Below are 27,833 nucleotides of genomic sequence, written 5' to 3' on the forward strand. Positions count from 1 at the left end.
GGTTTAATCCTCAGCAAGCTTTGATGGTGCAGATTCTGTCCTTTTACTGAGAGGCTTAAGAAAAGGTTTGTCCTTTAGTTCCATCAGAGTGCTGGTGTCAGTCTTGGGCTGCTTGCGGGGCAAGGTTCATGGAACAACTCTGGCTGCGCATCCGGATGTAGTACGTTTCCTCTGCAAAGTGAAGCATTTGCGCCCCTCTGTTCATAAGGTGTGTCATTCTTGGAGTCTTAACTTGGTCCTCAAGGGCATGTGCGGAGCTCCGTTTGAGGCTCTTAAGACAGCCACCAGGAAAGATTTGACTCTAAAGGTGGTTTTTTTGGTGGCTATTTGTTCGAAATACACAAAACATACAGGATTTCAACCACATGTAAATACAATCATCAATAATATAACACAAACCTGTATGTGTATTATTTTATGAAAATTTATTTTAACAATTTGTATAAAAAACTTATTTAAAATGTTTATAGTAATAACATACAAGATAATTTATATTCATATAAACTCAAACTCTCCACATTCATACACAATACATTACATACCTATACCTAATGTTAATTCTCTCCCTTTCCTTCTCTCCTCCCAGTTCTTTTACCTTGTTATTTGTAACTGCTTCCTTCTACACAAATAGGTTATTGAATTGTTCACTGTACACCCCTGTTATATGTAAACCGGCATGATGTGTTTGCAACATGAATGCCGGTATATAAAAATTTTAAATAAATAAATAAATATATAAATCATATAAATAACAAATATCAGGAATTTATTAGACACTCCCCCCTCAATCCTTTTTTCTTATACATGTTTTATTTTTATTTTATTTATTAAGGCTTTTATATACCGACTTTCTTGATACAAATCAAATCAATTCGGTTTACAATGAACTAAGTAGAATATACAATTAACCAATCAACAAGAGATACAGAGCATACAGTTACATTATAACAAGGAAGCCTTGACTTGGAGTAGGAAAATAAAGAATTCTAACATGTATCATCACTGGTGGTATAATCCTTTTTCATTTCTTCTATTCCACTTATATTTGATTTCCTATTTTCCCCATGTAAAGTGCTCCCTCTTCCCCCACCCCTTTTCACTCCTCTTTCTATCCACTTTTTCAGTCTCTTATAACTCCATCTCTTCTCTCCTCCAGTTCTATTCCTTTTGTTCCCTTTTCTCTCCCCCTGCTCTGCTACAGTTCTCTGACCTATTGGGGCCAAAGATGTGTCTGCCGCTTTCTGCCTGGGCCCTGGGTTGGGCCCAACGATACAGTTGACACTTCTGGCTAGAGCCATGGATCTGGCTGAAAGACTAGATCACTTCACCTGCCAAAAAAATTAAACAAGTGGATTTTTCAAACTTTGCCTTAGTTAAATTAGAGCATGCCATCATTATTTAGAAGGAAGACTGATGTCTATACATCCTTTAGTTGTAAGGTTTATGCTGGGCTTGCTTCATTTGAAACCTCCCGTCAAGCCACCCGCAGGGTTATGGACCTCAACATGATTCTAACTTAACTGAAAAAAGCTTTTCCTAATCTTCTATCCTCCTATGGGCAAAAGTTCCTGAACTGGAAGCTTACATTTTAATCAGGGTCAATTCAGCTCACAGTCAGGCAGCCTTAAGGCCTTACTAAGTTATCCACATTTTAGTAAAGTTCATCACGACAGGGTTGTTATGCATGCAGCCCAAGTTTCAGCCTAAGATCATAATGGATATCCACCTTAATCAGTCAGTTTTCCTTTTAGCATTTCCCAAGGTCAGTAAAGATGAACAACCCCTGCACTCTTAAGAGTTAAAAGAGCCATGGCTTTCTGTCTCGAGTAGACCAAAGTCCTTAAAGTTGCCCAGCTTTTGTTTTTTTGCCTCAACATGCCTGGTATTGCTGTGTCAGAGAGAACTTCATCTAATTGAAAAGCAAATTGCATAGTGTTCATATATGCCCAAGCTGCTTTAACCTTGGAGGGGCATGTCACAGTCATGGTTGCATTGATAGCCCCTCTATAGCTGACCTCAATAGAATTGGTATGCAAGGCTGTGACATGAAGTTCAGCTCAAGCATTCACTTCCCATTATTGTTTAGATACGGCTGCCTGATGTGACGACATGTTGGGCAGTCATTTTGAGGGTTAGAGAACTACTCTCTCCTCCCCGTGACCCGCTTTTATTGTTCAGGCTTGTCTTGAAAAATAAATAAAAGAGAAAAAGGAAGTTCTGCCAGACAAAAACAGTTTACCTTGGTTGGCTGAGTTTGTTCTTGTTTCCCCTTTGATGCTAGTAGACAATCCTTAGCTAGGAGGTTCCATGTGATCTGGTTGTCTTGACAGTCATTCACCAGGCATACATATTCTTCCTCTCTCCCTTCTTGAGTTGAGCTTTCTTAACTCTAGATATAGATTACAGCCCACTGCAGAAATAAACTAAGGTAACTGCCATGCATATCCTAGAGAATTTCAAGAGTTTATTGGAAATCTCTGGAAAAGAGTGTGATCTGTGCTTAGCAACAATAACATCACTTACATGTGTGCCTGGTGATCTTCTGTCTTTGGAGCATAGCTATTAAAGATAAGCAACTCTGCTTTCTCCTAGGACAAGCAAGATGGTAGTCCTCACGCATGGGTGACATCATTAGATGGAGCCCAGCATGGAAACCTTATGTCATAGTTTCTGGAACTTTGACTAGGCACACTGAGCATGCCCAGCCTGCCCTATACCACGCATCCACGCAGTGTCCCTCTTCATTCTCTCTTTTATTTTGCGGAGCTTTCGCCTCGAGGTTAAGTGAGCTAATTGACCTCTTGGTTCCTCCCCATAGGCGCCTTAGTCAGGTTTCTTGGTAAATTTGTTTTCGCTATTGTTCCCCCTGTAGTGGCGGTGCCTCAGTGTCTGCCGGCTTTGATTGTCCACAGTCACCGCTCACGTTTTATTTCTCTTTTTTTCGTTTGTCATGGCCTCATCTGATTTTCATCGATTCCTTCGGTACCCAAGGACCATGTCCATCATGGGTCCACATGAGATAAGTATCCTCTGCCTGGGGGCATCGCATTACGTCCAAGGTTGCCAAATGTGTACCCAGGTGACCCCTAAGGGACATTGCACTTGATAAGATGGAGAAACTCTTCGGGTCAGGAAAGTCCGAGCCATCAACGTTTGTATTGGCGGCAGCTGCACTGATGGACCTTGAACGATGGACACTGTGCCATCGACATTGGCGGGGCCTTCAAATTTGTCTGCTACAGGGGATAGAGACGCCGGAGACCGGATCCTGTCTGTTTTTTCCAGATCGAGGATGTCAGGTTCGTCATCGGCGACCTCGACATTGGGGAAAGACTGGGCCGAGCGCCGAGGGAAGTCGAGGAAGCGTCAGCACCGGTCACCTTTGATACACAGTGCCGGGCTCGGGGATGCACTGGCTCATGCTGTGATGCCCCTGAAGCGAGTTCGCAGCGAGTAGTGCCAATTCTCTATCGATGCTGCGGGTCCACGATGGTGTCCACTGGTCCTGGTGCCAGTCGCCAATCCACCTCTGGGATCCGAGGAAAATCTGGCCACCCCTCCTACTTCCCAGTCAGTATTGGCATCAGCAACCTTTGAGGAGGAACTGCAGCGGTGAGTCCAGCTGGCAGTGGAACGGGCGCTGAAGGGCATCGGGCCTGTGGCACCAACAGTACCGATACCAGCGCTATCTGTTCTGGAACTGCTGCTGGCGTGGCTCAATATGCTCTTTGGTGCTTTACCAACCCAGCTGGCGTTGGTTGCCAGGATGCCATTGATGCCCGATGGGGCACCGATGCTGCCCCCAACCAATACAGTGGTCGTTGTGATTTCTCTGAGGAGGAAGCTTCACCAAAGCCAGCAGGGACGCCGAGGCCTGTAGCCCCTTGTCCAGCTTTGCTGGGGCCAGCACCGGTGCTACTGGTGCCTATGCATCTGGATGAAGGCCGAGCACCTAAGGCCCCATCCCCTGTGGACTTCAGTGAGGATGAGGCTTCATATGACCCCTGGGGGTGGACACTGCAGGTTCCTCCTCCGTGAACTCAGAGGGTTTCCCCTCAGAGCCAACCCCTCCAGAAGAACGAAAGAAGTCTCCACCAGAGGACTTAATCTTCGTAGGTTTTGTGCGATGTCAGAGGCCATCCCTTTTCATTTGTTGACAGAGGAGGATGCCAGGCACAAAATGCTGGAAATCCTCCAGTTTGTGGAGGCTCCTAAGGAGATTGTGGTGATCCTGGTGCAAGAGATCCTTAAGGAGTTGCTGCTGAGGATCTGCAAACACCCATTCAGTACCTCCTGTGAACAGGAAGGCAGATGTGGTTTACTTTGTCCAGAAGGCAATCAGATTCTATAAACATTAGCTGCCGCACCAATCAGTGGTAGTCGAAGCCGAAAGAGGGCCAAGCTCTCTCAGACCCACCCCTTGGTGCCCCTGGGGAAGGATTACAGGGCGATAAACACTCTTGGGAGGAAAGTATTCCAGGGTGCCATGCTCATTTCCCGCATCGCCTCCTACCAGCTCTACATGAGCCAATACTCATAGAACCTCTGGAAGCAGATGCAGGATGTGGCCAAGCAGCTGCCTTTCAACAGCAGTAGGACACCCTCATGTTGCTGGTGCATAAGGGCATGGAGCGCGGAAAACATGAGATTCATATAACTTACAATGTTTTTGAAACAGCATTGAGAGTCTCTTCAGCAGGAATCTGCGCCCACAGAATGCTGCTGCGGGCCTCGGATCTCCAACCAGTGGTACAGGAAAGTCTCGCTGACTTGCTGTGTACGGGAGAAAATCTCTTCAGAGATGAGGTGAGGAATGCGGTAGCCAGGTTACAGGACCACTATGAAACCTTCCAACAACTCTCTCTGCCAGCACTTCCGATCCGCCCTCCTCAGCCAGGAGGTTGATGAGACAGGGTCAGAGGAAGTCTTTCTACCTCCAGAGGAAGTACTATCCTCCGGCACCTCACTCCCGCAGCCATCCCAGGCAGCAGAGAGCACCCAAGTCCTAGCCAGTGTCCCAGTCAAATCCAGGGTCAGGGTTTTGACTGGATTGTAGGGAGCATAAGCCAGCCACCTGTACCCGAGAAGCTGAATCCTCCGATTCTTTGCGAATCAGAGGCCTAGTATAACCTCAGACCAGTGGATTCTGTCCATCATCCGTCAAGGATACCAATTAAACCTAGTGGGTGACCTGCCAAATTGCCCTGATTGCCCATTTTTGGGGCCAATAGTGCATCAGAGGTACTAATAAGGGAACGCTGCACCCTCTTAACAGCCAGTACAATCGAACCTGTTCCACCAAGGCAAAGTGGGCAGGGATTCTACTTCCAGTACTTCCTGATTCCAAAGAAAACAGGAGGACTCTGTCCCATCCTAGACCTGAGGGCCTTGAACAAGTTTCTAAAAAACGAAAAGTTCAAGATGTTCCCTGAGTACCTCGATTCCCCTCTTACAAAAAAGAGACTGGCTATGCTCCTTCGATTTGAAGGCTGCGTACACTCACATCAATCTTCCCAAGTCATAGGAAGTATCTCAGATTTGTGATGGGAAAACAGCACTTCCAGTACAGAGGGTTGCCGTTCTGGCTAGAGTCTGCCCCACATGTCTTCATAAAATGCCTGGCCATGGTAGGGGCGCACAGTCTGGGAGGGCATGTTTTCCCTTATTTGGATGATTGGCTGGTGAAGAGCACATCTCAGGCAAGAGCCACTCTGTCCATGCACTTAACCATTTGAGTGTTGGGGGTCACTAGGGTTTGTCATCAACTATCTAAAGTCCCTCTCATCCTGTCACCTCATTTGGACTTCTTAGGAACCATGCTAGACATGGCTCAGGCAAAAGCCTTCCTGCCAGCTTCCAGGGCGGTCACCTTGATGTTTATAGCAGCAGTGTTTCAACAGAGCGAGCAGGTGTCAGCTCGGCACATGTTAAGTCTGTTGGACCACATGGCCACAACTGTCCATGTTACTCTCTTGGCACATTTGCACATGTGCAGAGCCCAGTGGGCCCTGAAGTTGCAGTGGCACCAGGCCATGCAGAGCCTCCAGAACCACATCCGAATCACCTCGTCTCTCCAGGACTCTTTGTCTTGGCGGCAAGTACTCTCAAATTTGGAACAGGGAATATCCTTCCAAAGTCCCTCTACCCAAATTGTCCTAACCACAGATGCATCCACCTTGGGATAGGTATCTCATGTAGAGGGACTCCACACCCAGGGCTTCTGGTCCACCCAGGAAGCACGTTGTCAAATCAATTTCCTGGAGCTCTGGGCGATCAGGTATGTTCTGTTGGCTTTCAGGGATCAGCTATCCATCAAAGTTGTCCTGATCCAAACAGACAACCAAGAAGCTATGTGGTATGTCAACAAGCAGGGAAGCACGGTATCATACTTCTTGTGTCAGGAAGGGGTCCAGATCTGGTCCTGTGCTCAGGGCCTTGTATCTGGCTGGAACGGAGAATATGGTAACAGAAAGTGGTCTCTGGACCAGGAGGTAGCAAACTGGATCTTTTGCCTCTAGGGGAGTCCAAATGTGGATCTATTCACATCCCCCTGCAACAGAAAAGTGACTCAGTTCTGCCCCCTGTACAGGACAGATGACAAATCAGCCTCAGATGCCTTTGTCTGCCATCGAGGCATGGGTCCTCTACACGTATCCTCTGACTCCTTTAGTGGACAAGACTCTCTTGAAGCTTTGCAAGGACAGAGGGGCTATGATTCTCATATCCCCTCATTTCCTAGCGTATAGCAGATGGACTCAAAACGAGTGGGTATAGTGTGCTCGTGCTAGCAGTTGGAGACGGATCTGACGTCAGCACAGGTACATATACCCCCACAGGAAGTGTAGCAATTCAGTAATTTCTGTCTCCAAAGCAGTTTGGAGCTACCTCACGCTCGCTGAGCGTGTTTCCAAATTCTACACAACTAAATTCATAGAAGAAACCTACCTGAAGACGAGCCCCGCACTCCTGCGGTGATACCAGTCGGTCCCTCCCCCAGTTGAGTTTCCCGAGGCGATTTCCGTGGTCCCTCGGAGATAAGGGCCTCGGTCCGGTGGCCGGCTCGCGGCAGGGACCTAGCCCCCGAGTGAGAAGGGCTCAGGCGCGGCATAGAGGCAGCCTCGGTCCCGGCGTGGACTTGGCCCCCGAGCGAGACGAGTTCAGGCGCGGCCCAGAGGCAGCGGGTGCACTTCCTTGAGCACGGCGGTGACGGTACTCACCCTCTCCCCCCGCAGCCGGAGACCGCCCGGGTCGCAACCGGGAAGCGCCGAAGACAAGGTAAGGCGTACATCTTTACTTGTTGGTCTCTGAGGAAGCGAGGATTCGCAGACTGCCTATGTGGCAATCCGCCAGGAGGTCGCCATTTTCCTGCCTGGTTTGTCACCGCGCGATAGGCGCACGCTGTTAGGCGCACGCTGTTAGGCGCGCGTGCATAGGCGTCCGCTGATACGTCCGTTCCCAGGCACACATGGAGCGTCAGAGAGCCCATGCGTCAGCGGAGCCAGCCCCTCCAGCATCAGGCATGAGCCTCTGCTCGGCATGCAACCTCAGAGCCACACAGAGCGAGGAAGCAGACTCCCTATGTACCCAATGTGAAGAGGCCCTGGGAGTTCCAGGCCAGGACCGGTCACAGCCCAGTGTACTTGCCAGTTCCGCAGGGAACACCCCGGACCTAGCAGGCAGCAGTGAGCAGCCGGGGACCCCAAGGGACCTGGTACCCCTCAGACCAGATCCTGCCTCGCTCTCCTGGGTGGAATTATTCAAGGGGATTCATGCCTTTGTCACAATGCAGGCTGCTCCCCGAGCGGGTCCATACATACCGGATGACCCGGCCCCTGGACCCTCAAGGCCTAGACACGGCCACGCGCCACCCGGAACCCCCACTTATGGGGATTCAGATTGCCCTGAGGAAGACGACGAGTCCCCCGAGGAGGGAGAACTGCCCTCGGGGGTTGAACCATATCGGACCATGAGGCGTTTCTTTTTGAAAGGGGATCTCCCAGGCCTGATCTCTCAATGCCTGTCGGAGCTGGCTGTTCCGGGCCACGATGCCCCTGAGGAACCTAGAATGAACCCCCTGTTCGGGGGCCTGCGCCAAACGTCTCACCATTTTCCCCTCCTACATGTAGCTCAGCAGTTAATCGATCTGGAATGGAATACGCCGGAGGCCTCATTCAAAGGGGGTCGGGCCTTGGCTGGCATGTACCCCTTAGACCCGGCAACCAAGGAGAAGCTGGCGTGCCCCCAGGTAGACGCCATAGTTAGCGCAATTGTGAAGCGCACCACCATTCTGGTGGAGGGGGGACGGCCCTCAAGGATACACATGACCGGCGCATGGACACCATTCTGAAACAAGCCTTTGAGGAGGCAGCCATGTCCCTACGAATTGCGACCTGCTGCACCGTGGTGACACATTCCTGTTTATCACAGGCTAGGAACAACACCCCGGGAGAAGAAATGGAATCAGCTCTCTCGTTCCTCACTGATGCAGCCTCCGACTTAGTCCGTACGGCAGCCAAAGAAGTGTCATCCTCAGTGGCGGCCAGGAGACAGCTCTGGCTACGTAATTGGTCGGCCGACTCCTCCTCCAAGACACGCCTCACGAGAATGCCCTTTGAGGGATCCCTCCTGTTCGGCAGCGACCTTGAGAAACTGGCTAATAAATGGGGCGCCTCCCCATTACCCCGTCTACCAGAAGACCGGTCGAGAAGGAACCAGCGCCCCTTTCCTAGACCATCCAGAGGTAGAACCTCTCAGCGCTTCAACCCTTACAGGACTCGCTACCAAGCACCTTGTTCGCAGGCCAGGAACCAGTCCTTTCGGCCTAAGCACAACAAGAGGGGAACAGGCTCGGGTTCAGGTCCCGGCCGTACCCCACAATGACAATCAGCCGACCCATCCGGGGGTAGCAGCCAAAGGGGGCAGGCTATCCCTCTTCTACCGAAGGTGGGTCGAGATTACCTCGGATCAGTGGGTCCTTGCCATCATCCGAGAAGGGTATTACCTGGATTTTCTTTGACTCCCGCCGGACAGGTTTGTGGAATCTCCTTGTTCGCCCATCAAGAGGACGGCCCTAGAGGTTACTTTGAGGAGGCTCCTGTCCCTAAAGGCCATAATCCCAGTGCCTGCAAGGGCATTATTCCATTTATTTCATCGTGCCCAAGAAGGAGGGCACTTTCCAGCCCGTCCTGGACCTCAAGTCAGTCAACCGATACCTACGGGTCCCCAGCTTTCGCATGGAAACTCTGAGGTCTGTCAAGAATTCAGTACAGCCAGGGGAGTTTCTCACATCTCTAGATCTGTCGGAAGCCTACCTGCATATCCCAATCCATCGGGATCATCAGCGCTATTTACGCTTCAAGGTCCTGGACCAACACTTCCAGTTCCGAGCTTTACCCTTCGGGTTAGCCACCACGCCGCGGACCTTTACCAAGGTCATAGTAGTAGTGGCAGCGTCCCTCAGGAAAGAGGGAATCCTCGTCCATCCTTACCTGGACGACTGGCTGATCCGGGCGAAGTCACCAGAGGAGAGCCACCAGGCAACCAATAGAGTTATAGCTCTTCTGGAAAGCCTAGGATGGGTTGTAAACTTGAACAAGAGTTCCCTACAGCCTTCTCAGTCGCTGGAATACCTAGGAGTCCGATTCGACACCCAGGAAGACAAGGTCAGCCTGACCTCCAAAAGGAAGTTGAAACTCCGGAATCATCTACAGGCTCTGCTGAGCGCCAGCCGGCCCACAGCTCGGGATTACCTACAGGTCCTCGGCCTCATGGCATCCACTCTGGAGGTGATACCATGGGCGCGGGCTCATATGAGACCATTACAACGCGCCCTCCTATCTCGGTGGAGCCCACGATCACAGAACTACACCGCGCACCTACCTCTACCAGCCACAGTACGGAACCAGCTACGGTGGTGGTTGCAGCCCGGCCACAGGAGCTGGGGGTCCAGAATGTCCTCCCCAACCTGGACCCTGCTCACTACAGATGCCAGCCTGAACGGATGGGGAGCACACTGCAAAGAACTCACCGCCCAAGGGCGGTGGAACAGAGAAGAGTCAAGGTGGAACATCAACTGACTTAGAGGCACAGGCAGTCAGGCTAGCGTGCCTGCGATTTGCCCACAGACTTCGCAACAGAGCGGTCAGAGTGATGTCGGACAATGCCACCACGGTGGCATACATCAACCGACAGGTATCCTTAGGAATAGCCCCCCTGATGACTTGGGCGGAAGCGAATCTCCAGGACATCTCCGCCGTTCACATCACCGGGAAGGACAACACCACGGCAGACTTCCTCAACAGAGAAAGCCTAAATCCAGGGGAATGGCAGCTGTCACCCACAGCTTTCCAGATGATTGTGGATCAGTGGGGGACGCCGGGCATGGACCTACTAGCAGATCCGCTATCCCAGGGGATCGATGCCCTGGTACAGCCATGGCCTCAGGGGATCCTGCTATATGCCTTTCCTCCATGGCCCCTGCTGGGCACCACTATACACAAGATTCAGCGACACAGAGGCCTAGTTCTTCTAGTGGCCCCGGATTGGCCGAGAAGACCCTGGTACGCAGACATGAGAAGACTACTGGCAGGGAATCCTCTACCTCTGCCTCCATACAGGGACCTGCTGCTGCAAGGTCCCATCCTCTACGAGGATCCAGCTCAATTCTCTCTTACGGTCTGGCCATTGAGAGGGCTAGATTGAAGAAAAGAGGATACTCGGAGCTGGTAATAGACACACTCCTCCGAGCACGCAAGTTCTCCACATCACTGACATATATCAGGATCTGGAGAGTTTTTGAAGCCTGGTGCGACTCTCGCAGCACCAATTCACATGCCGCTAAGATTCCTATCATTTTGGACATCCTACAAGATGGACTTCAGAAGGGTCTGTCCCTCAGCTCCATCAAGGTTCAGGTAGCAGCGCTGTCTTGCTACGGTCCTAACGGTGCCAAACACCCAGACGTCTCCCGTTTCCTGAAAGGAGTCAAACACATTCGTCTGCCACTGAAGTGGCCAGTGCCCCTGTGGAACCTCAACCTAGTGTTGGAATTTCTAGTGGGATCCGCCTTCAGACCCCTTCGAGGCCTGTCTCTCCGTTTGTTGACCTTGAAGATGGTGTTCTTGCTGGCTGTATGTTCAGCACGCTGCATCTCAGAGCTACAAGCACTGTCCTGCCGTGATCCATTTCTCAGAATCACTCCAGAGGCTATCCATCTTCGCAAGGTTCCTTCCTTCTTACCCAAAGTAGTCTCACAATTTCACCTCAACCAAACCATATCCTTGCCAACCACGGAAGGTTTGAAGAAGTCAGAAGAAGGTCGAATACTGCGTCATCTCGACATCGGCAGAATACTGGCCAGATACTTGGAAATGTCAGAAGCAGTACGAAAGACGGACCATCTGTTCGTCCTTCACAGCGGGAAGAAGCAAGGAGAAGTGGCCTCACGGCCAACCATCGCCCGCTGGATCAAAGAAGTTATCAAGGCGGCCTACGTAGAGGCAGGAAAACCACCACCTCTACAGGTCAAGGCTCATTCTACCAGAGCGCAAGCAGCCTCTTGGGCAGAAACTAGGATGCTGTCGCCTGCAGAGATATGTAAAGCGGCGACGTGGTCCTCCCTCCATACCTTCTCCAGGTTCTACCGTCTGGACGTTCAGGCCAGGGAGGACACAGCATTTGCGAGGGCAATCCTAAACGGACCTCGGGCAGCCTCCCGCTCAGTCCGGGAGTAGCTTTTGTACATCTCACTTGTTTTGAGTCCATCTGCTACACGCTAGGAAATGTAGAGATTACTTACCTGATAATCTCCTTTTCCTTAGTGTATGCAGATGGACTCAGCATCCCGCCCGGCTGCCGGTAGACATGGGATTCGCCGACTCACGGTAAGCCTTGTTTGCTTATATAGGGCTTCCACTCTGCCGGGTGTCGACGCCTTCCAGTTGAGAACACTGGCGGTCTCCAGCTACCATCAGTTGGTCAGGGTAATCCTGTTCATTTAAACGATCGGTCAGTCACACATATATCCATAAAAGCTTTTGCAAGGAAGATTACTGAATTGCTACACTTCCTGTGGGGGTATATGTACCCGTGCTGACGTCAGATCCGTCTCCAACTGCTAGCACGAGCACACTATATACCCACTTGTTTTGAGTCCATCTGCATACACTAAGGAAAAGGAGATTATCAGGTAAGTAATCTCAACATTGGCCAAGATAGGTCTGGTTTCCCACTCCTTCAGTTTTCCATTTTGAAACCGATCAGTCTGGAGACTTCTCCAGAGCTCATCACGCAAGACTGAGGCAGGTTGCAGCATCCTAACCTCCAGGCTCTGTCGCTCAGTGTTTGGATGTTGAGAGGATAATTCTGCAACTGCTCAATCTCTCAGGATGCGTTTCGGATCCTGGTGGCTTCCAGAAAACCTTGCACTAGAAAGTCCTATGGACTGAATTGGCAGAGGTTTTCCGTATGGTATGAGCAATAGGCCTTGGATCCATTCTCCTGCCCCACAGAAAAACTACTAGACTATCTTCTACACCTGTCGGAGGCTGGCTTAAAAAGCAACTCTGTTAGAGTTCATCTTAGTGAAATTGGCACATACCACCATGGTGTAGATGCTATGCCCATCTCTGTACAGCCTATAGCTGTATGTTTCATGTGGGGTCTGCTTCACTTGAAGCCTCTCCTAAGGCCTCCCACTGTGTCTTGGGATCTTAACATGGTGCTATTTTAGCTGATGAAAGCTCCTTTTGAGCTGCTGCGCTCCTGTGACCTAAAGTACCTGACCTGGAAGGTCATATTTTTAGTGGCAGTCACCTCAGCACGCAGGATCAGCGAGCTCCAGGCCTTAGTGACTTATCCACTTTACACTGTTTTTTTCATGACAGGGTGATCTTGCATATACATCCTAAGTTCTTACTAAAGTGGTGACTGATTTCCATCTTAATCAGTCAATCATCCTGCCAACATTCTTTCCCAAGCCCCATTCGCGCCAAGACGAATGAGCACTGCCAGTTTTGACTGCAAGAGAGCCTTAGCCTTCTATCTGGAGCGGACAGAAGCCCATAAACAATTCACCCATCTTGTTATTTCTTTTAATAGGAATAAGTTGGGAGTTGCCATTGTCAAACAGACATTATCCAGTTGGCTAGCAGATTGCATCTCCTGTTATGCTCAGGTGGGACTGCATGTTAGGGGTCATGTCAAGGCTCATTCTGTCAGAGCCATGGCAAAGTCAGTGGCCCACTTGGGATCAGTTTCCATGGAGGAGATCTGCAATGCTGCAACGTGGAGTTCTCTCCTCACATTCGCATCGCATTACTGTTTGGACAAGGATGGCTGACGTGACAGTAGATTCGGCCAGTCTATCCTCAGGAATCTCTTCGAGGTATAGAACCAAACTCTCCCTGCCTAGGGCCTATTGTTTGGGCCAAGGCTGTCTTCCTCCTCTGTAGCAACAGCACTGTGGTTGTTATGCCCGTTGGCATCTGGTTGGTGTCCTTTTGTGTTACGGAGCAGCTTGTAGCTAGGGATTCACCCATGTGTGAGGACTACCATCCTGCTTGTCCTAGGTGAAAGCAGAGTTGCTTATCTTTAACAGGTGTTCTTCTAGGACATCAGGATGTTAGTCTTCACGAAACCCGCCCAAACACCCGACGGAGTTGGGTTTCTCCTTACATTTTCATTTTTATATAATTCTATGTCATAAGACTGAAGAGGGACCCTGCATGGATGCATGGTATAGGGCATGCTCAGTGTGCCTAGTCAAAGTTCCTGAAACTTTGACATAAGTTTTCCGTGCCGGGTTCTATCTGATGGTGTCATCCATGTGTGAGGACTAACATCCTGCGGTCCTAGGAGAACATCTGTTAGAGCTAAGCAATTTTGCTTTATAGATGGTTTAACTCGTAACTTTTTTTATTTTTTTTATCTTTCAGCTTTTCCAACTTGGGAAATACATGCTACATGAATGCTATTTTACAGTCTCTATTTTCTCTTCAGCCATTTGCTAATGATTTGCTAAAGCAAGGAATTCCCTGGAAGAAAATCCCTTTTAATGCACTTATCAGGTAACGGGATGATTGTTTGTTTGGAACACAACTTGTTTGTCTGTTAAATATGCACTGTATCAGACCACTGGATCTGTCTGTTGTGTCTCATTGTAATTTTGCTTATGGTTTCATCTGGCCATCCAACAGATCACATCTGCTTCTGTTATTGAGTTTGATGCAAAATGTTCTGACAAAATGTATGTTTGAAAGCTTTGTGTTATCCAATGGCTATCTGTCAATAAGCAGGCTTAATTAGCCATGGCATATGGATGATGTCATCCGTTGTCACTGAATGGACTTCTCTCCTAGCTAGTAGAGCTTTGAGTTCTACTGAGCATGTGCAAGAATTGCCTTATGAGCTTCCTCATTCATTTTTTGTATGCAGTGTCTCCAGATATTTTTTCTCTAAATTCTTAATTTTCAATATTTTTCTGCATTATTTACCTTCTTTAGTTGTCTCACTGCCTCTGTAAGCACCTACAACAGCACTTTTCAGTGCTAAAAGACAAAAAAAAAAAATACATTTGCCTCCTCACCAAGTCTGGCAGAAAAGAAAACTACCATCAGTGGGTTAAAAAATTGCATTTGTGGCAAGGTAATGTCCCTCACGGATGGGCACGAGCTGCGCTGTCGATGCCTTGGCCCGAACCATGATTGGGCAAATGCAACGCTTGCAGGCAGATGACCCTGCAGTGCCAGAGTTTAGGGCTAGCAGAATCGAGGAGCTGCATAAATCTCTCCAGAGTCACAGTAGATCCTCTTCCCACAATGCAGCATCATCTGTGTTGATGGGAAGAAGTTGAGCTGGACCTCCCTCAAAACTCCTCCATTGGTACAGGGAGTTGAGTAGTACAAGCCATCCTACATCGAGGAACAAATGGCATTACACCTTGGGGCGGTCACAATCTATGTTGAAGAAGCATAAATCCTTGAAGCACAGCACATCTGTAAAGCATTAATCTTCAGGACCTTTGGCAGAAGATGTTGATGGGTAACACATTTATACACTCTGTGCATGATGCATGGTTTACCGGCGCATTCGAAACACAGCACAACAATGTACATGATGCACGACCCACTGGTGCACTCGACCCATGACACATTGAAGCCTTTGCACGAGACCCATGCCCACATGACGCGACTTGATGCATTGATGCACTTATGAAGGAGTGTATAAAAAAAAAAAAGCCTCCCTCAGAACATCTTAAAGGACTGGCCACAGCTGTCTGTACTGGTCCTCCTTAAGTTCCAACCCAGCAAGTGATTCTGTGCTAGAGTGGATCCCTGCGGACTGGGATAGGAGACCAGGGCTAGAGGGATGGGGGGACCCAGGAGAAAGACAGAAGCCTTGAGAAAGCGACTATAACTGAACTGTAAGTTGTATTTCCACAATTGTTTTGTTGAACTGCATAAATCAGCTGTGATGTTTTGTTTTATTGTTCACCAATAACGAAGCATATAAAGACTTTTGTCAAAGTCCAGCCTGGATTCTGTTTTCTGGTTAGTCCTGACCGCTCAGTACCACATATGGTAAGAGCGGTGGGATCCCTGTTCTAACCATGCAGCACAGACAGGAGCCCACAGAGACAGAGAAGAAAAAAAAGTTTTGGGGTTTCTTGTTTTTCTGGGGCCTGGCTGCAGGGCAGCTCAGAAGTTCATTAGCACAGGCCAAGGGAGCTAGCCCCGCCTGAAGCAGCCAGAAAGAATTTTTAAAAAAACTCTTTTTCCTCCTTTACCTGGAGGGTCAGCAGTTGCTGGTTGTGCAACTGAAACAATGAATATAGAGCAGATAATACAAGTCCTGGCAGAGGGCCGGCAACAGCTACAGAAGATTGTGGAAGGTTTACATGGATGATTCATTCAGCTACAAGAGACACTATTGCAAATTGCTCAAGCCATACAAGCTGTTACATCCCAGGTGAATTTGTTACTTCAAAGCCTGTTTAAGATGAAAGGCCAGGACCCAGTTTTTCAGGAGGCCTTCCTGAAAAACTGAGTGGACCACCTGACTATTAGCTTGGCCGAAGACTATGTGGTCGACTAATTTGCTCACAGGCAGAAGTCAAGTGGCCAACCTGGATGATAAGGCTACTTATGCATAAATCAAGGCCGGTATCCTAGAGAGAGCTGGGTATACCTCAGAAACCTACTGGCAGCAGTTCCGGCGGTGCTTCCTGTAGCCCGGGTAGAGCCCCTGAAATCTTTTCCATCACCTAAAGGATGATGACTGAAAATGGCTACGGCTGAAGGCAAAATGTAGCCTCTAAGTAGCCTGACAAGTACGTCTTGAACAGTTCTTAGATGGACTTGATCAGCCCATGAAGAAATGGGTCTGCCAACACGGGCTTATGTTGGGAAAATCTCTAAATAAGGCAGATGCCTTCTACCAGGTAAGGAGGCTAGAAAGACAGTACTTGCAAATACCTGGTGAAGCACAGAGAGTGGAGGTTCTCAGCAGTGTCCCTCAGAAGCAGACAGCTCCTCTCCTGTACCCAGGCCACAGGCCCATCCAGGTGCCTTAACTGTGGTTAGAGAGGTCATTTTGCAAATAACTGCTGATTTGAGAGACCTGAAGTTACAGATGTCAGCTTAATGTCCTGGGGACAAAGGAAAAACTCCAAAACAGGAAAGACCCTCACCCTGAAAGAAGAAAGGTACTTCAGAGTGTTCAAGTTGCCCTAGGAACGAAACTACAGATAATTTTACTTTCTGTGTTTTCTGTGCAGGGAATGGTCATCAGGAGAACCACTGCCCATTTGGAAAGGCCAAAATTGAAGAGCCCTTTAAGGTGACAGCTAAAGTAAAGGGAAACCCACCTTATGGGCATGCTATTTTTGTAAGATGATAGACCATACTAATGAAGAGTGTCTGTTTAGAAGACATGGACTGGGAATGCAAGCTATAGGAACAACACAAGAAAGAGAAGGGGGCAGTGGCAGAGCCCAAGAATGAGAAATGGGAACAGGATTGGACAACCATGTTCGTAAAACTGTAGCTTAGTGGATATTACTCATCGGCATTATAAGGAATTTGTGATCGAGCGAAACTAGATGAAATTCCCACCTAATCTTTGAATTCGGAGTCTGGCAAGACTCTCATTTGTGAGGACCTGCTCCAAAAAGAGCACATCAGTCACAAGAGAAAAGAGGGGACAAACAAGAATATCCAACCAGTCAAGTCCTGCTGATGACCATGGTAGATCAAGCCATGTGGGAAAGGAGAGTTCTTTCTGAGTCCTTGTACCTGGCTATTCTGGGATGCGATTGTCCCCAGTATATGGCCCTGTGAGGCCAGTTCGCAGTGACTCAGGGCAGCCCACCTGGGGGGAGGGGGTGGGGTAATATGTGAGGAGGAGCTGAAAATTATCCCGGACACGGTTGAACGTCTGGCTGGACAAGGCTGAGCTGGGCAGGGTGGTACCGAACAGTCAGGACTAGCTAGAGAACAGATTCCAGGCTTAATTCTGGCAGAAATCTTTATATGCTTCATTATTGTGAACAATAATAAACAAAACTATGCAGTTCAATAAAACAACCTATAGAAATACAACTTACCTTTCAATTATATTCGCTTTCTCGAGAATTAAGCCTGGAATCTGTTCTCTAGCTAGTCCTGACTGTTCGGTACCACAGCACTATACTCGTGGTGTAGTTGGTCCATATGAGAGCTGCCTCAGGGGCTACTGTACCAATGGTTGCTTGTGTTGTCTCACATGAATAATATGAAAACTTCACATCATATCAATTTGAATTTTGGAAAGTTGGCTCAACGTGGAGACAGTAATTTGTTTCCAACAGTGGCCAATCCAAGTCACAAGTACCTAGCAAGTACCCAAACATTAGATGGATCACAAGCTACTATTACTTATTAATTACTGTCATAGCAGTTTATGGCTTTATCCTCTAAGAACTTATCCAAACGTTTTTTAAACCCGCTTACACTAATAGCTGTAACCACATCCTCTGGCAGTGAATTCCAGAGCTTAACTATGAGCTGAGTGAAAAAGAATTTTCTTCAATTAGTTTTAAATGAGCTACTTGCTAACTTCATGGAGGGCCCCCTGGTCTTTCTATTATCTGAGAGAGTAAATAACCAATTTGCATTAACTTGTTCAAGTCCTTTCATGATTTGGTAGACTTCTATCATATTTCCCCTCAGTCGTCTCTTCTCTAAACTGAACAGCCCTAACTTCTTTAGCCTTTCCTCATAGGGCAGCTGTTCCATTGCCCTTATCATTTTGGCCGCCCTTCTCTGCACTTTCTCCAGTGTAGCAAAATCTTTTTTGATGCGGTGACCTGAACTGCACACAGTATTCAAGGTGCGGTCTCACCATGGAGCGATATAGAGGCATTATTACATCCATTCCTCTCACTGGTGCTTCCTTCACTTCAAGGTGGATTCTTTCCGTTATCAACACAAAGTACTCCTGTTTGGCATGTCACTCTCTCCGAGAGTCTTCACCAAATGCCATGCAGTAGTAGTGGCACACCTGCACATCAAGTGATTCACATCTTCCATTTCTGGATGACTGGCTAGGCACAGTGACTCCTTAGGAAGAAGTGTTGCTCTCCCTGCAAAAGACAATCCACTTTCTTCCAGATTTGGCGTTTTTGTGAACTTTGAGAAGTCAAATCTAGTGCTGACTTGGAGGATAAAGTTTATTGGAGCATGGGTAGATTACAAAAGAAGGAGCTTCTATGATTGGATCAAGTGAGCACCATGAGATTTGTTCATTTACATGCCACTAACTTCTCAGCAATCAACAATCAGATGGATTCTCCTTGCCTTAGGGCATATGACGGCAGCCATTCATTTAGTCCCACTAATCTGCCTTAATATCCATTGCCTGCAATGTGGTCTGTGCAGTCTGTGGGATCAGCAATCTAGGCCACTGTCATTGATAGTACAGGATTTCAGAGACATGAAATGGGAATTGTGTTGGTGGCTAAACTCCTGTGTTCTTCAGGATGGTGCTCCACTTCTTGCTTTTCCCATCAAGAAACCATAGTGATGGACACCTTATAAAAGGATGTGGCACTCACAGAATATCCTTTCAAAGCCAGGGAACTTGCCTCTCGTCTCTCGAGGAGAGCCACATTCAGATCAATCTACTGGAATTAAAAGCAATTGGGTATGCATACTTCTCCCAGAAACCCCTGGCAGAGGAGTCAAGAGGACACCGCAAGCCAGCCAGTTTTCAGCTACTACTGCCCCAGCTTCCACTGGCCCTGCACACTTCCAGCAGGAGAGGACTGGAAGGAGTGTATCATCACCCCTTACTGTAAATTTACAATAGGATTGATAAAATAACAGGAAATTGTTTCAAAACATTACGTCACCTTGGATCACATTTATATTACACTTTTATACTCCTACACATTACCTAAGATCAGCCAACCAATTCCTCCTTGGACGTTCCTATTGCTAAGCACACTTGACTAGCTCTTACCCGAGAAAGGACTGACGGAAGGAGGATAACCAATGGGACACTGTGATACCAGAGTACAAATTATATTGAAATGATAGGATGGATCAAATTGGAGGAGGGGTGGCACTATTATGTTAAAGAGAGCATTGAGTCAAACAGGATAAATATCCTCTCGCACCGAAGATAGGTCTCCAGGGGCACAAGCCCAGGAGGGAAGAGTTAGGACGGCCATTATAGTTGGTGATTTAATTATTCGGAAGGTTGTTAACTGGGGGCTGTGGACATGAGGATTGCTTGCTAACTTGCCTGCCTGGTGCGAAGGTGGCGGGCCTCATGCATCACATAGGTAGGATTTTAAATAGTGCTGGGGAGGAGTCGTCTTTTTTGGTACATGTGAGTACCAATTACAGGAAAGTGCAGGAAGGAGGTTCTGGAAGCCAAATTTAGGGTTTTAGGTAAAAGTTGAAATCCAGAACCTCCAGTGTAGCATTATCAGAAATGCTCCACATTCCATGTGCAGGGCCCCAGAGGCAGTCAAAGCTCCGGTGACTTAATGCGTGGATGAGATGATAGTGTAGGGAAGAGGATTTTAGATTTGTTAGGAACTGGGCTTCATTTTGGGGAAGTGGGGCCTTTTCCGAAAGGATGGGCTCCACCTTAAGCAGAGTGGAATCAGACTGCTAGCACTAATCTTTAAAAAAGGAGATAGCACAGCTTTTAAACAAAATGATGGGGGAAAGCCAACAATCCTTTCAGAAGCGCATGGTTTGGAATGATGTATCTTTGAAGGATACTAAGAGAACTTTGGAATTATTTATGGATAGAATGTAAAGAAAATGTTTTCAAAAAATATATCAAATATGTGAAGATGCATTGCATTATTAATTTTATTTCATTTGACTCCCATATTGCCTTTATTGGTATATTTCTTAGCCAGTTAAATACAATTTCGGTCCTTGGTCACATATCACATTATATTCTTCTAACTTTTCTTTTTTCATCTGAACATAAGTTTCTTTATCAGGTCATTTCGACTTCAATTTCAATTGTTTGTAAATAATGTTGCAGGTTATCTTTTGGTGGTTGAATTTTTTCCACCCCCTCGCCCTCCTTACCTTCTTTCTTACCTTGATTGCTTTAAGTTTTATTTCTCAAACCATTGTTTATTGTAAAGCCTGTTGCTAATTATGTTTTTCTTGTAAACCGATGGGATGTTCCCAACGACTGTCGGTATATAAAAATGCTTAAATAAAAATAAATAAATATATTGATATATTTTTGCAGGCGTTTTGTTGCATTCTATCCATAAATAACTCCAATGTGGTATGTGTATCAGTTTCTCCTTTTGCTGTATCCCCTTTTTGGTTTGTTTATTTTAATATATTTAAAAAAAAACCTTTGTTAATTTTCTCTGTAGATTTTTTCCTCCCAATAAAGCTTCGGCGAAACATGGTCCCATGTTGGGAGACAGAGGAGTATTAAGATACATTGTTGATTTTGATTTACATACATGTTGTTAATTAAACCTTTGACACCATAATTACGTGTTTTGGTCAATATATATGAATTATCAGACCATAAAACTTACCTGCAACACACTCATTATTTTTGTTTAAAAATGCCATCCTGGCAAAGTCTAGGATAGCATTAGTTAAACTGATGCAGAAGTGGGAAGATGGGGGCATGGGAATTGCAGACTTGAAGTTATATAATGTAGCATGCAACCTAAGGCATGTCACCGATTGGTTGCTGGAGACTCAGTTCTATACCCCAATGAAACTAGGAAAATTCTCGTTTTCCCCAGTGAGTTTAAGTTTTGTATTACATTCTAAACTAGCAACTTTACCAAGTGGTCTTAAAAATAGTCAACTGGTTATCCCATTGGTCTGTACCTGGAGATATGTGTTCTTTACTCCACTTGGATAGCCCTGTTTCATAATTGTTGCCGATTAGGGGCAATACACAATTTGTGCCTGGGACTCAGAATAAGATGTTTGAGATATGGGGAACCTGGGGTCTAAAGGTGTTCTCTCAGTTCTTAAATGAGGAGGGAACTATAAGAACATTTCAAGACATATCTGCAGATTTTGATTTAAACACTTGTATGCATATTTACAATCTAAGCATTATTCAGTCCCTTTGAATACAGAATTGGGCACATGAAAATAGAATTTTATCTGATATGTTCGATGCAGCGAACCCAGTGAGACACACAATATTGTCTCTTTACTGCACTCTGAGTAAGAAGCCCAGTGTCTATTATGAGAAGATTTTGAGGGGCTTGAAGTCTGAGTTGAAACTTGATCTGACAGTAGATCCAGTATGCTTACTGTTTTAAGAGAATAAAATCATTCACCACTAATGTAGGGATGCAAGAGGTGCAATACAAATTTCTTATATGATACTATTTACCCCAGAGGATGGCTTTTCTTATGAAAATAGCTATGACAGCTACCTTAAGTGTATTGGGTACTTTAGGTCATCAGTTTTGGATGTGTCCTAAGATACACCAATATTGAAAATCTATCGTAAACTATATTCAACAGGTCATAGGGTTATTGTTACCATTTCAGCCTAAGGTGCCTCTTTTTGACAATGAAATAACTGTTGGACAGAAATTTGTATGACTTTGGATGCGAAAAAGGGGATATTGCAGTATTAGCTGGAAGAGAATCTGCCGACAGTTACACAGTGGAAGAACTAACTTCATGCTATATGTATACTTGAGAAATATGTAGAAAAAATTGATTTACATAGGAAAGTCTTTTTGCAGATTTGACATGCTTATATACAGTCATTGCCACATAGGTCACAAGTCTGGTTCTCAGTGATTACTGAGGTGAAATTGCCATCCATATTTAATATATAAATAGTAAAAAATGATAATATTGGGAAAATGCTGATGTATTTTGTGGGAACGAAGGGTCAGATGGGATGGGGGTCTGAAGGGGAGGGAATGGTTAATGTATTCTGTATGCAGGACACTGGACAGGGTCAACCAGTGTACCTGTTCGTTTATTGTATGTCAACATTTTGGCTTGTTCTGATATTATTGAAAATTAATAAAAGAAAATTTAAAAATAAAAATGCCATCCTGTTACCCAGAACAGATGTATTCCATGCATTAGAAAAGGTGGCAAGATACTAAACAACTACCATCATGTTTGAAATGTGAGTTGAGAGAGGCTATAATATCTAAAAGAACATCTTTTAAGAAATGGAAAAGGGATAGAATGAAGAAAACAGGAAACAGTATAAGCACTGGCAAGTCAGATGCAAAGCATTGATAGGACAGCAAAGAGAGAATTTGAAAAGAAGCTCTTGCCCTGGAAGCAAAAACTCATAATAAACATTTTCAGGTACACTCAAGGTAAAAAAAAAAACAAAAAACAACCTGTGAAGGAGTCAGTTGGACCATTAGATGATCAAGGGGTGAAAGGAGCACTTAAGTATGATAAAGCCATAGCAGAGAAACTAAATGAATTCTATTCTTTGGTATTTGCTGAGGAAAATATATGAGAGATACCCATGGCAGAAATATTCAAAGGTGATGATTCAGAGGAACTGAAACAAATCTCAGGGATCCTGGAAGAATTACTAGGGCAAATTGACAAACTAAAGAATATCAAATCACCTGGACCAGATGGTATATATCCCAGAGTATTGAAAGAACTGAGAAATGAAATTGCGGATCAGCTATTGGAAATTTGTAAACTATCAATAACAACATCTGTAGTACCTAGACTAGAGATTGCCAGTGTAATGCTTTTAAAAAGGGATCAAAGGGTGATCCAGGAAATTACAGACCAGTGAGTCTATCATCTGTGCCAGGCAAAATGGTAGAAACTATCATTAAAGAACAAAATTGCTGAACATATAGATAAGCATAGTTTAGTGGGACAAAGCCAACATAGATTAAACCAAGGGAAGTCTCGCCTCACAAATTTGCTACTTTTTTGAGGACGTAAATAAACGTGGATAAAGGTTAGCCAGTTGATATAGTGTATCTGGATTTCCAAAAAGCATTTGACAAAGTCCCTCAAGAAAGACTTCTTAGGAAATTAAAGCGTCATGGGATAGGGGGGCAGTGTCCTATTGTGGATTGCCAATGGGTTAAAAGATAGAAAACAGATAGGGCTAAATAGTAAATTTTTCTCAATGCAAAAAGGTAAATAATGGACTACTCCAATGATCTGTGCAGGGACCACTAATTTAAAACAAGCTTGAAATGGGAACACGTGAGGTGATCAAATTTGCAGATGAGACAATTATTCAATGTTGTTAAATCACAAGAGAATTGTGAGAAATTGCAAGAGGACCTTGCAAAACTAGGAGACTGGGCATGCAAATGGAATTTAATGTAGACAAGTGCAAAGTGATACACTTAGGGGTAGATTTTAAAAATTTGTGCGATCGCGTACTTTTGTTCGCTCACCAGGCGCGAACAAAAGTACGCTGGATTTTATAAGATACGCGCGTATCTTATAAAATCCGGGGTCAGCGTGCGCAAGGGGGTGCACGTTTGTGCAACCTGTGCGCACCGAGCCCAGCGCGCGCTGCCTGTTCCCTCCGAGGCCGCTCCGATTTCGGAGCGGCCTCGGAGGGAACTTTCCTTCGCCCTCCCCCCACCTTCCCCCTCCCTTCCCTTACCTAACCCACCCACCCCCCCCCCCGGCCCTATCTAAAACCCCCCCCATACCTTTGTTGGCAGATTTACGCCTGCGGGCTGCTGGCGCGCCATCACCCGACCCGGGGGCTGGTCTGGAGGCCTTGACCACACCCCTGGGCCGGCGTCACGCCCCCAAAACGCCGCGTCATTTCGGCAACGCCCCCGACACGCCCCTCCCCGCCCCTTTTACGAAGCCCTGGGACTTACGTGCGTCCTGGTGCTCTGCGCGCGCCGGCGGCCTATGTAAAATAGGCGCGCCAGCGCACGAGGGCCCTGCGCACATAAATCTGGCCGGATTTACGCGAGCAGGGCATTTAAAATCCACCCCTAAGGGAAAAGTAATCTAAATCATAGCTACATAATGCAAGGTTCCATATTAGGAGTCTCCCACTCAAGAAAAAGATCTAGGTGTCGTCTTTGAAAATATGTTGAAATCTTCTGCTCAGTGTGCAGCTGCGGCCAAAAAAGCAAATAGATTGCTAGGAATTATTAGGGAAAGGAATGGAGAATAAAACCAAGAATATCATACTACCTCTGTATCGCTGCATGATGCGACCACATCTTGAGTATTGTATGCAATTCTGGTCACTATCTCAAAAAAGATATAGCAGAATTAGAAAAGATACAGAGAAGACAAAATGATAAAAGGGATGGAATGAGTTTAGGGCTCTTCAGCTTGGAGAAGAGATGGCTGGGGGGAGATATGATAAAGGTTTATAAAATACTGAGTGAAATGGTACGTGTAAATGCAAATACCTTTTCAAAAGTTTAAGGGAACATGGAGGGAAGTTACTAACTAGTACATTAAAAAAAAAAAAAATAAGAGAAATTATATTTTTCTCATTGCATAACTAAGTTCTGGAATTCGTTGCCAAAGGATGTTTTAAAAGCTGTTAGTATAACTGGGTTTAAAAAAAGGTTTGGACTAGTCCCTACAGAGAAAGTCCATAAACCATTATTAAGGTGGACTTAGGGAAATACACTACTTATCCCTGAAATTCTGCCAGGTACTTGTGTCCTTTATTGGCCATTTGGAAATAGGATACTGGGCTTGATGAATCTTTGGTCTGACCCCGTATGGCAAATCTTATGTTCTTATGACAATCATACATGTTCTTCAAGGAAAGAATATTTTGTTGCAGTATCAACAAACGGGGCACAGGGTCGTGGATCCTCTGCCAGGAAGTGTTAAAGATTTGGCAATAGGCGATCAGTAAGAGTTGCTCTGCAAGCCACCTACCTTCCAGGGTTCTTCAACATCCTAGGAGATACTTTCAACAGAGTATTTTGCCTGCAAGAGTGTTGCAGAACTCAATCTGCAGTTGACAAACTGACCCTATGGGGTTTGTCGTCAGTCAGCCTATTCGCTTTTGAGCAAAACAGAAAGCTCAACAAATTTTGCCCAGTTCTACCCAGCAATGTCAAGTGAGCTCAGGATGCTTTCCTAATCAAATGAGTAACAAGCCTCATGTACACTTTTCCACCAATACCACTGATTGCCAGAACAGTACAAAAGCTGCTGCAGGACCATGCTCGCATGATCCTCATAGCTTCAGCATGGCCCAGACAAATGCGGTTTGCCTGTCTCGTTCAAGTTTCTAGCAGTCCTCCAATATATTGAAGGATAGACCCATCTTGATAATTCAAGATGGAGTGCTGTATCATCCGAATCTTGCATCCCTCAGCCTGATAACTTGGATGTTGAACTCTGTTGCTGCACTCTCTTTGCATAGAGACATTGAAGACATAGAGGTTTCGCTTAGGAAACCCTCAACTAGGGAAAAACTATGCCTTCAAATGCAAAAGATATTCCACATGATGCCATCAGAATGCCTTGGACTTGTTTTCTTGCGAGCCCAAACATCTGCTGGTGTACTTTCTCTCCCTTTCTGATTCAGACCTATCTACATTCTCTGTCAGAGTACATCTCAGCATCATGGCTTGGCAGCCTTTTAGTTAGAGCAGCAGACTACAAACCAGGGTTCAAATCCCACTGTTACTCCTTGTGATCTTGGGCAAGTCACTTTACCCTCTGACTCATCTACAAAATTAGATTGTGAGCCCTCTGGGAATAGGGAAATACCAATAGTACCTGAATGTAATGAAGTGCTGAAAAGTGGAATATAAAAATATAAAATAAGTAAACTCATCTCTACTCATCCAATGGTATCGAGATTTATGAAAGGTTTATGGCATGTGAAACCTCCATTGCAGAAGGCTCTGATCCCTTGGGACTTGAATGTTCTTTCTCAATTGATGAAACCACCTTTTGAACCTCTAGAGATGTCTTCAAGTAAGGGTTAACGTGGAAAATAGTTTTCCTTGTAGTGGAGACCTTGACTAGAGGAGCCGGCGAACTCCAAGCTTTCATCCATTAGTTACTATATACACAGTCCTTCCAAAAAAGTATGGAGTTCCACACACCATAAATTACTCCCAAAGGTGGTTTCTGCTTTCCATAATCAATCACGCCATTGTTTTACCAACCTTCTTTCTAACTTTTGTAGTAGGCTCTGGCCTAGAACAAAAAGAAAAGTCAGCTACTTTGCCATACTTCACAGCTCTTTATTTTATAGCATCCTAACAGACTTAGAGTAACGTTTGTGAAATGCACATAGGAGAATTAGATAGCTGAATGCATTTAGCACTGCTACTCTTCAGCAAGATGGTAAATCATATGCTGTCAAAACTTATCAAGTGAGAACTATGGCTTCTTCTGTTGCCTGTTTGCAAGAAGTACTTCTCAAAGACATCTGGAAAGCTGCAACATGGTCATTTGTTCGCATCTTTACACTCAGTTACCATTTGGATAGTCTCTCAAAAACTGACATTTCCTGGCGTGTAACCAGATGGACTCAGAACGAATGGGATAGTATCTGCGTGCTAGCAGTTGGAGACGGATCTGACGTCAGCACGGGGGTGTATATATCCCCACAGGAAGCGTAGCTATTCAGTAATTTCCATCTCCAAAGCAGTTTGGAGTGCCTGCACGCTAGTTGAGCGTGCTTTCCAAGACTACTTTAATTTTTCTCTTTTCTTATCGTTCTAGATTCTACTTTGCGTTTCCTGTCTATTCAACTTTAGAGCCCCGCGCTCCTGCGGTAGATACCCTAGGGTTCCTCCCCCAGTTGAGCTCCCGGGGTGATTGCCGTGCTCCCCCGGCGGTGGAAGTCTCGGTCCTGCCGAAGCGCGGCAGTGACACAGCCCCCGGGCGAGGTTCAGGTGAGGCATACGAGGCCCTCGGTCCCGGCGTGGACGAGGTAGCAGGTTCATATCCTCAATTGCGGCGGTGAGGTGGTCCCTTCCCCCGCAGCTGGAGACCACCTGTGTTCCAGCCGGGAAGCGCCGAAGCTGGTAAGGAGTACATCTCTTCCTACGGGTCTCCGAAGCGCATAGGATCGGCGGCGTGGCACGCCGTGGAGGACGCCATTTTGGGGCCTTGTTCAGGTACTCCGCGCCCGTAATAGGCGCGGCTTTCTTCCTCCTTGTGTGTATATGGCTTTGTTTTTGTGAATTCCTGCCTATTGAATGCCGCTGAGCGTATATCGCTAGCCGCATATTGCTGAGAGCCTGTTGAATGCAATTTGAGCGTATATGGCTAACCGCTTCTTACTGAAAGCCTATTGAATGCAAATTGTGCATATATTGCTGACCGCTTATTGCTGAATGCCTATTGAATGCAAATTGA

General features: G+C 46.3%; 1 protein-coding gene across 5 annotated transcripts in view; it reads left to right on the plus strand.

Moving 5' to 3' along the window:
- The window catches only part of USP37 (ubiquitin specific peptidase 37), a 539,331-nt gene that overhangs the window by 209,305 nt on the left and 302,193 nt on the right, over positions 1 to 27,833 (plus strand). For all 5 annotated transcript variants that reach the window (XM_029605048.1, XM_029605049.1, XM_029605047.1 and 2 more), the window contains one exon: positions 13,935 to 14,066. In XM_029605048.1, coding sequence (XP_029460908.1) covers positions 13,935 to 14,066 — 132 coding nt within the window. The remainder of the gene's footprint in view (positions 1 to 13,934; positions 14,067 to 27,833) is intronic.

Source organism: Rhinatrema bivittatum, chromosome 6 (genome assembly GCF_901001135.1).
Source record: "Rhinatrema bivittatum chromosome 6, aRhiBiv1.1, whole genome shotgun sequence".
Classification (NCBI taxonomy): Eukaryota; Metazoa; Chordata; class Amphibia; order Gymnophiona; family Rhinatrematidae; genus Rhinatrema; species Rhinatrema bivittatum.